Source organism: Danio rerio, chromosome 18, assembly GCF_049306965.1.
Source record: "Danio rerio strain Tuebingen ecotype United States chromosome 18, GRCz12tu, whole genome shotgun sequence".
Lineage (NCBI taxonomy): Eukaryota > Metazoa > Chordata > Actinopteri > Cypriniformes > Danionidae > Danio > Danio rerio.
Genome location: NC_133193.1, coordinates 22,986,935 through 23,002,086, shown reverse-complemented (window position 1 = coordinate 23,002,086; position 15,152 = coordinate 22,986,935). Strand labels below are relative to the sequence as shown.

At 36.1% G+C, this 15,152-nt stretch overlaps 1 protein-coding gene across 2 annotated transcripts in view; it reads right to left on the bottom strand.

Moving 5' to 3' along the window:
* The window catches only part of necab2 (N-terminal EF-hand calcium binding protein 2), a 210,163-nt gene that overhangs the window by 6,366 nt on the left and 188,645 nt on the right, over positions 1-15,152 (bottom strand). For both annotated transcript variants that reach the window (NM_001328213.1, XM_009293572.5), the window contains one exon: positions 8,631-8,743. In NM_001328213.1, the coding sequence (NP_001315142.1) occupies positions 8,631-8,743 (113 nt within the window). The remainder of the gene's footprint in view (positions 1-8,630; positions 8,744-15,152) is intronic.

Sequence of the window (15,152 nt, the reverse complement as noted above, 5' to 3'; positions counted from 1 at the left end):
TTGTGTAATTTGATAGATTTAAGTGAGACATGATTTTCAATGAGGAAAAAAACAACAACAGTTATTTGTGTGGTAAAAAAGTGGGTGTTACCTACATGAATTGAGACTCAATGTGAGCTGTTTGACTGACAACTATGTTTTTAAAATAATCCCTGTATATACAGATTCAGGAAAATGAAATGCCGTATTCTGTATGCCAGGCCAGTAGATGGCGATGTCACTTTTAGAAGAAACACTTTTTAGATAGAAACACTAAGCACCTGTGCACACATGATCCTGCTGTCCACCATTATTATTTTGTGACTACACTACACATAACATTAAGTTATGATTGAATTGCCTCTTACTACAGTTATGAATTAGTTTGATAAAAAGCAGGAAATGTTTATGGGCCAATGACATGTCCACATTAAAATGGTCTATTGAACTAAAAAACGCAAACCTTTTTCCCCCATTTTTCCCCCAACGATAAATAAAATAAAATAAAATATAAAATAAATCTGGTAAATTGTTTTGTAAGCACTCTCTAAAAAACTAAAATGTATTTTTGAAATAAAACACAAAACATGAAATATACACTCACTGGCCAAATGGTACAGCTGTCCAAATACTTGTTAACACAAATTTTTATCAGCTCACTCACACAGCAGCAACTCAATGCATTTAGGCATGTAGACATGGTCATGATGCTCAGCTGCAGTTCAAACTGAGCATCAGAATGGGGAAAAAAAGTGATTTACAGTAAGTGACTTTGAATGTGGCATGGTTGTTGGTGCCAGATAGGCTGGTCTAAGTATTTCAGAAACTGTTGATCTACTGGGATTTTCATGCACAATCATCTCTAGGGTTTACAGAGAATGGGCGAAAAAGACAAAATATCCAGCGAGCGGCAATTCTGTGGGCGCAAATACCCTGTTGATGCCAGAGGTCATAGAAGAATAGCCAGATTGGTTTGAGCTGATCGAAATCTAACAGAAACTCAAAACTCGTTACAATCGAGGTTTGCAGATAAGCATCTCTGAACGCACAACACATTGAACCTTGAGGCGAATGAGCTACATCAGCAGAAGACCACACTAGGTGCCGCTCCTGTCAGCCAAGAACAGGAAACTGAGGCTACAATTGGCACAGGCTCACCAAAATTAGACACTAGAAGATTGGAAAAACATTGCCTGGTCTGATGAGTCTCGATTTCTGCTGCGACATTCAGATGGTAGGGGCATCAACAACATAAATGTATGGATCCATCCTGCCTTGCATCAACAGTTCAGGCTGCTGGTGGTGGTGTAATGGTGTGGGGGATATTTTCTTGGCACACTTTAGGCCCATTAGTACTAATTGAGCATCATGTCAACGTCACAGCCTGGGTATTCTTGCATGTCCATCCCTTTATGACCACAGTGTACCCATCTTCTAAAGGCTACCTCCAACAGCATAACACCTCATGTCATGAAGCACAAATCATCTCAGACTGGTCTCTTGAACATGACAATGAGTTCACTGTACTCAAATGGCCACACAGTCACCAGAACTCAATCCAATAAAGCACCTTTGGGATGTGGTGGAATGGGAGATTCGCATCATGGATGTGCAGCTGACAAATCTGCAGCAACTGTGTGATGCTATCATGTCAATATGGACCAAAATCTCTGAAGAATATCTCCAATACATTGTTGAATCTAAACCACGAAGAATTAACCGTGTAACCACTTTGTACTAGTATGGTGTAACTTATAAAGTGGCCGGTGAGTGTGTTCAACTATCTAAAGTCTTCAATGCAACATTTGTCATTTTAGTTTAGTTGAAATTGAAGTGCAAAATGAACTAAAAAATAAATACAAAACAAAAAAGTAATTAAAACTTTAAAATCTTAAAAGTGATAAAAAGTAAACAAACTAAATCTTAAAACAAACCAACTAAACAATTTAAATATAGAATAATAAAAAAAAACTACTCAAAATTAAACAATAATCATATGTATATCGTTGTTACTAAATTAAGTCCAACAGGAAAAGTTGTTTGAGAGTAAGAGCATTTCTAATTTACGTTAAAGCTGAGGTTAATTTAGGTTAAAGATGATAAAGCCAAACAATTGCTTTATTCACTAATAAATCTTTTACAGAATGTGCATTGAGCAAGAAAACAGGTTCAATTTAGATTTTACATTAACTGTACCTGATTATTAATGTTCCCACATATCAAACAAACAATGAGTTATGCATTTTTCTGATTCAAATGAGCAGTAGAAAGAGCATCTCAATCACTGTTCAGAATCTGAACAGAATATCTGACAAACAGACGGTGATAATGGAGTAATAGAGGAGGAAGGCTGACAGAAATAAGGCAGATAAAAGAGTGGCTAGAGATGACAGTTTTGGGGTCTTTGCAGAGGCTTGCAGATGTTCTCACTGATCAATTATTCACTAGTCTGATGTGAATCATGATGGCAGTACAAAATGCTGCCATACAAAGGCCTCTCCTTGAAAACACTACAAAGGACCTATTTTACTCACTGCTTTTACATTAATATTTCATGCCGTGGGGAAGAAAAATGCTCTCAGTCGTGGCCTGACCAAAATTGTGAAAGTGAAGCAACTGTTCAAAAGTTTGGGCTCTGTTAGGTTAGTTTTAAAGGGGTTGTCCACTTCGATATCATATTTTAAACGTGTAATGAAGCTGTGTGAACATAAACAACATCTCTGAATATAACACTCAAAGTTCAATGCAAAGGAAGACATTGGCTTGTACAGAGCACTGGGAATGAATTATGGGGACTGAAAAAAATTACATCCGGGCTAGTGAGATCACAAGAGCTTCAGGTTATGTGCATTCACCACGTGCATACACTCCGCGCAGCAATGAGGCGTGGCCAGAGGCACTGTATAGTTATAGCAGAGAAAGCTAAAATGCCGCCCAAACGCTAACCTTTTCAAAGAGCTTCTTCAGTTTCTGTATTTGGGCTTCCAAAGGACAAGACAGAAAGAGAGAAGTGCTCACAGTTATTTTTTAATTATGTTTCAGAGAATGAAAAAAAAAAAAAAAAAAAAAAAAATATATATATATATATATATATATATATATATATATATATATTTTTTTTTTTTTCATTCTCTGAAACATAATATATATATATATATATATATATATATATATATATATATATATATATATATATATATATATATATATATATATATATATATATATATATAGCATTAGACAAAGGACAACTTCCAAAATATTTCCCTGTTTCAGTGCTGGATTCAGCTAAACACTCCTCAAAGCCTCAAAGAAGGAGCAGCTTCAACAAGCAGAAGCTGTGGATTGTGGGCCACAACCTGTATTTTCTATGTTAAATATGATCTATTACATGCATAGTGTCTACGATATGTTGTAGCAAGAAGGCAAACAAGGATGTACTTTAAACAACAGAAAATGCTACAAATTCATAATTATCCATCAAAGCCTGTTAAACACCCACAATCTTCAGCAGCGCTGCAGTGTCTCTCTATGCAGCCGCTTTCCCTGCATTCTACATCACAAATAAGGAAGTCACAAAAGATATATGAATGTTTCATATTACTTACTCATGCTTATTCTGAATATACAGTCTGAAGTCTGAATTATTAGCCCCCCTGAATTATTAGACCCCGTTTGTTTCCCCCCCCCCAATTTCTGTGTAACAGAGAGAAGATTTTGTTCAATACATTTCTAAACATAATATTTTTAATAACTCATTTCTAATAACTGATTTATTTTATCTTTGCCATGATGACAGTAAATATTATTTGACTAAATATTTACATTTAAATTTTTGAAAAACAAATGTCTCTTATGAGGGCGAGGCAGTGGCGCAGTAGATAGTGCTGTCGCCTCACACCAAGAAGGTCGCTGGGTTGCTGGTTCGAACCTCGGTTCAGTTGGCATTTCTGTGTGGAGTTTGCATGTTCTCCCTGCATTTGCGTGGGTTTCCTCCGGGTGCTCCGGATTCCCCCACAGTCCAAAGACATGCGGTACAGGGTAAATTGGGTAGGCTATATTGTCCATAGTGTGTGTGAATGAGTGTGTGGATGTTTCCCAGAGACGGGTTGCGGCTGGAAAGGCATCTGCTGCGTAAAAACTTGCTGGATAAGTTGGCGGTTCATTCCGCTGTGGCGACCCCGGATTAATAAAGGAACTAAGCCGACAAGAAAATGAATGAAATGAATGAATGAATGTCTCTTATGGTCACCATGGTCACATTTGTTTGATAAATACAGTAAATATAATAATTTTGCAAGATTTACTTTTATAAATCCTGTGATATTATTTTGAAATGCATATGAACACTTTTAACAACTTTTTCTTATTATTTTTCTTTTTTTTATTCTTCTTGAGAAATTCCTATTTCTTTTCGCTTGACTGAACAAAAATACATATATAAAACATATTTGTATGCCAATTGTAACATGCCAATGCTTACAAAACGTAGGTAACACTTTAAAACAATGTTGATGTATTTACTACCATGAACAAGCTATTAGTAATACATTGATTGCACTTTTTATTCATCGTTGTAAATGTTAGTTAATGTTATTGAAAATTAAATATTGTTAGTTCTTGTTGGGCAACACTGTGTCGCAGTGGTTAGCACTGTTGCCTCACAGCAAGAAGGTCACAGGTTTGAGCCTCGGCTGGGTCAGTTGGCATTTCTTTGTGGAGTTTGCATGCTCTCCCTGTGTTGGCATGGGTTTCCTCCATGTGCTTCAGTCTTCCCCACAAGTGTGCATCAGAGTGTATGGGTGTTTGCCAATGATGGGTGGCAGGTAAAAGGGCATTCGCTGCATAATAAAATATATGTTGGATAAGTTAGTGGTTCATTCCACTGTGTCGACCCCTGATTAATAAAGGGACTAAACCGAAAAGAAAATGAATGAACGATTAGTTCATGTTAACTCAGTGCATTAACTAATATTAACAAGCACAACTTTGGATTTTAATAATGCATTAGTAAATGTTGAACAATGATTAATAAATGCTTAACAATTTTTCATATTAAGTTAATGTTAGTAAATACATTAACATTGACTAATGAACCATAATTTGTTATCAAAACTTGTCTAGTTAACCTAAATAACTTAAAGCCTACTCACACTATGCCATCCGTACCGTGCCCAGGCCCGTTTCCCGGATCGTTTGAGAAGTGTGAGTGCGCTTAATCGGGCTCAAGCACGGTTCACTTGGCCGGCCCTGGCCCGGTTGGAAGAGGTGTGCCTGAGCCCGGTTCACTTGGGCTTTGGCGCGGTACACTTGTGTGTGAGTGCAAAACGCGCCAAAGCCCGAAACTGAAAGCGAGACGTGACTTTTAAGGCACTGTTTCATATGGGTTTATTAATAATTCTTACTGTTCAGTGAACGCAAACTGCCGTAGTTTATTAAAGACGCAAACCCCTCACTGCATCACAGCTGTGCGGCTTCAGCAGAACTCCTCATTCCTGCAGCACGAGAGCTTTATGATTGTTTATGAGCGCCAAAAGTGGCGGATCTGTTCGGCGAAATATCTGACTGCGTGTCCCCGCATCCCTAAGGACAGTTTGGCGAAATTTTTGACGGCATATCAAACGACTGAAACGTTATAACTAGAGAAATCTCCACTGTGCTGCTGAGTGAGAGAGCGCTTCTCACTGAACAGCGCAGCAGCGATGACGTAAGCATGCCGAAGCCCGTTTGTGGTGTGAGCGCGGGCCGTCGGGGGAGACAGGAGGGGGGACAAGCGTGCTTTGGCCCGGTTAGAGGCAACTGTATCTAGTGTGAGTATGGCCTTAGTGAAGCCTTTAGATGTCACTTTAAGCTGAATGCTAGTATCATGCATGTAATCATAATGGCAAGGACAAAAGAAGTTAGTAATTAGACATTAGTTTAGCAAAGACATACAGTTGAAGTCAAAATATTAGCCTGTTAATTTAGATATTTTTTAAATGCAATCCATTATTTTCACAATCTAAATACTTACAGTATATGAATGAATGAATGATTGAATGAATGAATTAAAGACTGACCTGGGGTATGAGATCTTCATTCATTTTCTTGACGGGTTAGCCCCTTAATTAATCCGGGGTCGCCACAGTGGAATGAACGACCAACTCATCCAACACATTTTTACGCAGCGGATGCCCTTCCAGCCACAACCCATCACTGGGAAACATTCACACACTCATTCACACACACTCATACACTACGGACAATTTAGCCTACTCAGTTCACCTGGACCGCATGTCTTTGGACTGTGGGGGAAACCGGAGCACCCTGAGGAAACCCGCGCGAACGCAGGGAGAACATGCAAACTCCACACAGAAACGCCAACTGAGCCGAGGCTCAAACTAGTGACCCAGCGCCTTTCTTGCTGTGAGGCGACAGCACTACCTACTGCGCCATTACGTCACCTGGTATGAGATCTTCATGTTTACAATTGCGCTCCCTTCGCAGTGCGCCTTGAAATCATTGATGTCATTTTTAACACAGCCTCATGATGAAAGCTATAGGTGACCTATTATTATACCTAAAAGCAGAATTTATGTTGCATCTTCAAAGCTTGGGAAAAAAAAAAAAAAAAAACATAGCATAGCCTACGTTAATGCTTTTAATTTTTAGTGGGTTATTTTTTAAGTATCTGTACTGTATATGTCATGGGCCTGCTGGTTAGAACATTTCTGCAGTGGTTTGCATGTGTCAAATTGTAAAAGTAGACTTTCAAAAAAAAAAAAAAAAAATATCGTACTAAATGATAATATTACTGGTAATAATAATAATCATCATCATTAATATTATTATTAAAGTATGTTTTTTTCATTTCCTAATAAATAATAAATATTAAATTTCATTTCTTAATAAATAGCCTCATTATTTATTTATTTATATGATTTATATATGATATTAGAATATGTGCTAGCTTTTCTAAGTGATTTAATGTTTTAGAAGAGTATGTAACGTCGTTGTTTGGGAAACGCACCCCAGTTTAGTATTTAAAATGTACTGACCAAATTAGTATTAGCATTATAGTTTTGAAAACAGATTAATAATCTCAATTTCTTCCATTTTTCCTAAATGTACTAGGTGCAATTATGGCAGTAAAACAGTAGCTTAACCAGTTTTATGTGCAAACTATTCTATGATCTTTTAGGGCTTTGCAAACACAATGTATTAATAGTGTAGAAAAAACAGCAATTGTTCAGCCAGTTTCATCATTAATTCATGAACTAGAATAACAACATTCCCCTTTGCTTGTCTGCCATCTTTATCCACAGGAGGCAAAACGACACCGTATCATTTTCCACCACATCAGAGATGCATACGCATTGTTGAAGCACAAGCATTTAGAAGAGAAACACAGGTTCATTCCGTAAGAAATGCATTACTCTATCATTACTGCTACCCTGCAACAGACACATTCAAACTAATAAAGAACTACCTGAAAACACTTTAATTCGACAGCACAGAAGCACAAACTTTGTATTGATTTATAAATGCAATAAGAAGCAATGAGAGACTAGTATAAAGTAGGGAATTAAAAAACACTGCACTTAAAAAAAATAAAAATAGCCTCATTTTACAACTTAGTCTGATTATTTTTCTTATACTTTCACCTGATGTCCAGGTCTGGCCAGAGCATGTTTAACTTAGCTTAGCATTGATAACTGAATCAGATTAGACCATTAGCATCACACTCAAAAATAACAAAATAGTTTTGATAATTTTTTTTGATTTAAAGTTTGACTAAAGTCAAACTTTAAAGTTTTTTTTGATTTAAAGTTGAAAATTATTGAAACTTATTTGTCCTTTTTGAGAGAGATGCTAATCAGGGTTTGTGTAAGGTCGACCAATTTGGCATCATTCATCATACAATTTTGCATCATAGGCGGTGGTGAACTAATTATTTATAAACAATTAACTAATTCATAACAAATTAATTATTTGTAGCCTAATGTTTCAACTACCTGACCCGCATCGTCTTTGTTTTACCCATAATAAAATCATAAATAAATGAAGATATGTTACACACAGATAACCACATGTCAATCACTTTTTCCGCTGGACTCTGGCATGAATAGGCAGAGTGATCTGTCTTGTTATAATGACGTCGACAAACCTGGTTGGTAAAAAAGGTGCGCAACCAACAGTATCTGAGGTTTTCATTAAAATTACTTAAAAATACTAAGTACAAGCTCGAAAGTGAAAGATTGAAGTAGTGTACTGACGCTTTGACACATTATCTGATAGATTCAAAAGACAGAAGAGTCATTAGATAGAGACAAGATTAATTAAATATCACGTTTAACAATTATAGTGAGACACAATCCAGCAGTACATCCTTGATAAACTGTCCAATGTGCGATGGACGATGGCCAACCCTAATGCTAATGGTCTAATCCAATTCAATGATCTGTGCTAAGCTAAGCTAAAGTCTGATCTCCAGACACAGAAATCAGCTAAATGGATTAAATATATGGTAAAACATTCCTGTTTAACTCTGGAGGAGTGAAATTGTAAAATTAGTCTTTTCAAAAAAGAATCAAATAGAAAACAGTGGAGTGTTCCTTTAAAAAACACTTAGTTGAGGGTCAAAGTAAGAGAATGATGAGAAGTGAACTCACTGGAAACAGTCTCTCTGAGCAGACACATTCTTCAGGTATTGTTTCAGGGCCTCACAGAAATCACCCAACTGCTTCTGGGAAACTTTCATCTCCTGGCGGATCAGGTACAGGGACTGAAGACAGAGAAAAAGAGAGAGGGAAATGGGCAGATTAGTTTGCAGCAGTCTGAATTCCTAATGAAAAACCTGAAAGTCTGTGGCCGATGGGGATATCTTTTGATTAAAATGCAGGCAAAGTTTACAAATACTTTGAACTTTATAAAAGAGATTGTTCTTTCTTCAGTCGAGCATTAAAAAAATGATTTTTTTTTGTTTTGCTGAAACTGTGGTCCTTGGTGTCTCATATAATGTAAGACAGTAGCTAATAGCACATATACAGAAACATTTTGTATATAAAGGCAAAACAAAATGAAAACCCGCAGCTCCTAGTAATAAGCTGGGGTCTTGGGAAGTGAAGGGATCCTTCAGTGCAATGAAACTAAACATTATTTACAATATAGTCCACAGCCTTGTCAAATGGTCATGAGTTTTTTCATGAATATCTGGTCTGGAGTGCACACAACCTGTTGAATAGTGCCGTAATCAAGGATACAAACTATAATGTATTTACAACTGTTTTATGTTTAAGAATCAAGGATAAGCACAAGCAAATTAAATAATTTATAATACATAAATAATTACATATTATTTCTGATAATATTTAGTTACGTTTCCTTGTGAGATAAGGCTGCATGAAGTACTACGACAATAATCACGTCAGATGCTGATTATGTGTTTTTTTTTAGTTTCAAAAGTTAGCAGATTGACTTTAAATACCATTTAATGCTAAATTTACTGTCATACAGAATGTAGCAGCAGTAAGTTTATCTCAGATAATATCTCAGATAGTCACTGAGTGTGTACTTTTAATAATGTTAATAAAGTTTAATATTCATTAACTAGATTATAAACTTACACTAGTGCACTATTCTGCACTTCTGAATGAACTTCTGTGGTATTTATATGTTTCTGTAGTGTTGTGTCTGGCGAGGACAGACAAATTGCTTGTTGCTGGAACCTTGTTGTTGGAATACACTGCAAACCTGCTTTAAAAGCTTTGGCCCTCATTTACTCTGAGTCACGATATTTAATGCAGATAAAGGCTTATGTAAGATATGAATATATAGTTGCCCCTTTAGGAGAAGGAAAAATATATATGGTACATACTTAAGAGAAAAATCAATACAGAAACTCTTTTGGATAATTGCCTGAGCAACTAATTAATTCCCAGTGTAATGTAAATGAAGTAGAATTGTGGGAGTGCAGTTGGCTACGAAATGAAGTACGGGGCAAATCACATGGCCTGCTTTGTGACAAACACACACACACACACGCACACACGCACACACATACACACAAAACAGATATGCTGCAAAAAAATATATAACATTTTCAGAAGGATCAATTTCCAACTTAACGGAAATGAAAGTGAACTGCCTCTGATTTGGATATTTCACATATAATTGCACCTTTCTGGTGTAACATGTCACTCAGGCCTCCCACTCTTTTCTAAATTGGTTCTGTCATCTTGAACCAGTTTTATTAAGTCTGAGAGATTTGATTAAATAACCAAAATTACCCCACGACACACTAAGAAATGATAGGTATAAATGTAATAATTGCTTGGCTGAATATTTCCACATTGAGACCCAGAGGAGCCTGGAGTGTTGATTAACATCTGCATTTATTTTATGAAAACCTAAAGGTCTAAAATGGCCATATGTTTTTTTGTTTGTTTGTTGCTTTTTTTTACCGAATTTTAACTGAAATATTCTCAAAATGTACATAATATAATGTCGTAAAATGTTTTTTTTGTTTGTTTTAAACTAAAGGAATACTTTTATTCAGTAAAAACATGACAGGAAGGGTATTTATAATGCTGTTAAAATGATTTAATATAAATATATAAATAAATATATATAAATATATATAAAAAAATGCTGCTCTTTAAAGTCTCTGTTCCTAAAATCTAAAAAAATAATAGTGATCATAACAATAAATCAGGGTTTATACACATTTTTACTACAAAAATTCCAGGACTTTCAAGTCAATTCTCGTGACCTATTGTTTCATGTAATGTCTACTTATACGTGGTAAATCATAAGAAACGTTTAAATTTATTACGACATATTATAAAAAGGCAATAGTTTCAATTTATTTTTACATCTATGCAAAATAGATGATGCTTACACAGTTCTAATATTGTGAGAGCATGTTTTGACCAAGAAAAGAAAAGAATTAAAAACAGCTAACCTCCATTCCAATATATAGACATTTATCAAACAAATTTTTAATAATCCTAATAGTTTGTTAAACTAGTAATAGTAGGTAAAACTATTTCTATTATAAAGCGGCAGACAGGAAACGCAAACACATGTAACAAGTTTCACATTTCATTGCATTGCAAACTTCAAGCTTGGTGAATTCTTACCTGTGAAATCACATTACATACCAATAGAAGATAATTTAAAATATGAAATTTAAAATTTGAAGCAATCCCTCACTTTTATTAATGTCTAATCATATTGTTTAACCCCGCCCCTTCTTGCAGTGCAGAAATTTGCAAGTACAAGCTCTCGTGTGACCGCAGCTTAAGTTGCTTTGGACAAAAATGTCTGCTAAATGTAAATGTAATTTCCATGACTTTTTTTTTTTTTTTTTAGAAGTTTGTAGGTTTTTCTAAAAAAAAAGGTTTATCCAAAACTTTTCCAGGTTTTCCATGAACCCTGATAAATCTTTCTTGAACACAAAATCAGTATTTTAGAATAACTTTTAAAGTCACTGAAGCCTGGAGCAATGATGGTGACAATTCAGTTTAACCATCATAAAGTTTAAAAAAACTCAGAAACTGTTACATTTTAACAGCATTTCACAATATTACAGTTTTCTGTCTTCCCCCCCCCCCCCACAAAATAATGTTATGCTAACTTGAACTTTGAATTTTGCTAAATTATGTAGGCTTTTGATCAGAGAAAAGTCTGACGGATTCAGTGTGGGATTGCTTACACAGATGAACATAGAATTTGAGTATTTTTGGTTCTTCTGTGAAATTTTAATTATCTTCAAATATTTCCCAAGTGCTGTTTAACTGAGAGTATTAGAGAATATTTCTCAAACATAATAGTATTAAAGCGCCCCTATTATGCATTATAAAAGGTCATATTTTGGTTTTAGGGGTCTCCAACAACAAGCTGATAAGCATGCAAGGTCAACAAACATTATGATTGTCTTATAATATGTATTTATTTGACCTAATTATCCCAACGACTCCCATATGATTAGATCAGCAATTCATTTGTTCGCAAACCCCTCCTTTGTATGATGCTAATCTGTGCTGATTGGTCTGATGACCCAGTCTGCTGGGATTGGTCGACTGCATTTAGCGCGAGAGAGAGAGAAACACCCACCACAATTATTTACATTGTTGAAGTAGTCAGAGTGCAGAGTGTATGTGTGAGCACAGTGCAGGAGTGCATTAATGCAATGCAATACACACCAGCATATTGCTCTATTCCTAACCATAAGTAATAACAACGACACACATTTAGTATTAATCCACACAGTGACAAAAGCTGAACTACAAATGGCATAGGATCGCGAGCTCAGAAACACATTTAAATCAGTAATAAAAGCGGCATGTGTTGCGTTTTCAACGTGGTTGTAGACACAATATGAGAATATAAAGAGCTAACCAGATATAGTACAAGCTACAATAACAAGTAACAAAACACAACTAAATACATATTTTGCAAGCTACAGAAAACAAGGAGGCAACCATTTTATTCATACTTACACTTGTGAACTGGAAGAAGAAACTGATCCATGAACTGTGTAATGATAAAGCTCCTGTGAAGCTCTGACAAAGTCCCATATCAACAGACTTTTCTGATCCTTCCTTTAACAAATGTCCAACAAATAATCCATGTAGGGTAGATTATTTCAATAATCACCAGAACGTTTACTGATCTTCAATGATGATCAGTCCCACACACAATCTCACTCCTCTATTGTTTGATGGGAAAGGCGCGTTCACGTTTTACTGGATTCGGTACTTCATATTTGGTATTGTTTCAATGTCTACATCAATACGAACAGGCAAAAGATCTGGACGAATGACAAATCATTTAAAAGACACTCAATCTTAAAAGCATCTCGAATCACACATGCACTTTCAAATCTAACCCTCAGCTGGATGTTTCATTCACTTAGTGCTGAGTTACACACTGTATGAAAGGTAACTTTCAAAAAACCATAATAGAGGCTTTTTAATAAAAACATTTTTTTGTCTTTGCCATGATGCTATTTTGCAAGATACAAGTATTCATCTTAAAATGTCATCAAAAGGCTAATGAATGTCATTGGACAACAGTGGTTTGTTCTGTAGAAAAGAAAAAGAAAATCTTCATAATACTTATGATACTTATACTTATAAAATTTATTATTATTACTTCATTCATTCATTCATTTTCTTTTCGGCTTAGTCCCTTTATTAATCAGGGGTCGCCACAGTGGAATGAACCGTCAACTTATCCAGCACAAATTTTACGCAGCGGATGTCCTTCCAGCCACAACAAAACACCCATACACTCTTGTTTACACACTCATTCCCAAACATAGAGTACACTACAGCCAATTTAGTTTATTCAATTCACCTGTACCACATTTCTTTGGACTTGTGGGGAAAACTGAAGCACCCCAAGGAAACCCATGCAAACATGGGGAGAACATGCAAGCTCCACACAGAAACACCAACTGAACTAACAGGGGCTCAAACCAGCGACTTTCTTGCTGTGAAGTGATCGTGCACCACCCACTGCAGCACTGGGAAATTATTATTATTAATATTTCAGCAAAACAAAACAAAAATTAAAATAAAAAACATCCTTGCTCCTTTAAACATCACTAGTACTTGAAAAATAATAAAGACATTACAGGAAGGCTAATGATGTTGTAATATGCTCCATTACAACCACACAAGTGCACTTCAACAAACGTCATAGCAGCATAGGACATAAAATAGTGAGAAAGAGTATGCTTTTTATAGATTACAGAGTATATTTGGTATGTGCTGCATGTTATAACTGAGTTGTCAAATCTTTAACAGAGCATGTGTTGTTTCTCTGCAAGTGGGAAAGATAAAACTCAAACAAAACTATTAGACCATTCGATTTCACAGCCATCTTTTCCCCAAAAGGCAAGGGCAATAAAAGAGCAGAAGCCCGGTAATAAACCCTGAACTTAATCAAGATCTCCATGCCACCCAGCACTCAGCAGAATGCAATCAGAAACACTACATTACCCGACCTACACAAAACCCAAGTAGGATCCTTCGGTTTATCCATTCTCCTTCACTGGAGGCCTGATCTGATGGGCAAACAGGAATAATTAGAGGAATGCGTGAGGATTCAGAATCCAATTTCCTTTGCATTTCTACATGTGGCTCATCTGCACATTGCGGCTGCCTGCACTAATGTTTTTCATTAGTCTCCAGTGTTTATTATAACAGTTAGGGGCTTCATTCAAACTCATGAACTAAACTGATTGGTAGACGATGCAAATGTGACCCACTGTGTAACTGTTAAAAGGCTTCAGGCTCTGTGGAAAATACTCTTTGTATTATTAGAAACTTTAAATCTCTTGTATAGAAGACAGCATAATCAATATTTCTAGTGTGCATTTTTATATCTCTCATTTGGGTGTCATTTGGCATTAGCATTCCCCGATGTTGTGAATGTGCTTTGGATGTATGTGTATGATATGTGTGTGTGTGTGTTTCTCTTTAGCTCAGAAGGGAAGCTAAACTAATGAACCCTAAATACCCCCATGTGGAGTTGAACTGCTCCACTTCTACATTATGCATCAGACTGTGAAACACGCACACACTCACACATATGTGCACTATGAGAGCAGAGAACGTTTTATCTACCATGTAAGCTAAGCGAATGTTTCAGGTACAGTACAAGTCCATAAAGGAAAAGAAACCTCCCAGGGTTTGAAAAAAATTCACCGTTGCCATGGAAACTGGGGGATACCGTCCCAATTCTTTCTGATTGGCATATTTCTACCCCTATTTCTCCTTTCTCTGGTAATTCCGCATTTTAATTTCTCCCTCCTTTGAGCTTCAGCACCTCTCTAAATGCACTGCTTTGTTAAAGTCTAAAGGCTGGATGGTACATGTGACACAATTACAATTTTTTCTCTCTTATGTGGCAGAGATCAGACATGTGTAAGTGGAAAAAAACCACATGGATTCCAATATACTAAGATCAGTTTCAGGCCATGTATCTATATGTGGAAATTTCTCCAAATTGAAATAGATACATGCCTTTGTGTCTGCAGTACAACCAGGTCGATCAGATTTTCACCTGTCAATGCACTGAAAAATAGTAGCAAATGATGTCAACTCTGATGCTGACATCAAGTCCTGCATGAGTCCTAAACTTTAAAGGGCACCTATGATGAAATGATGATATATTCACAGTCA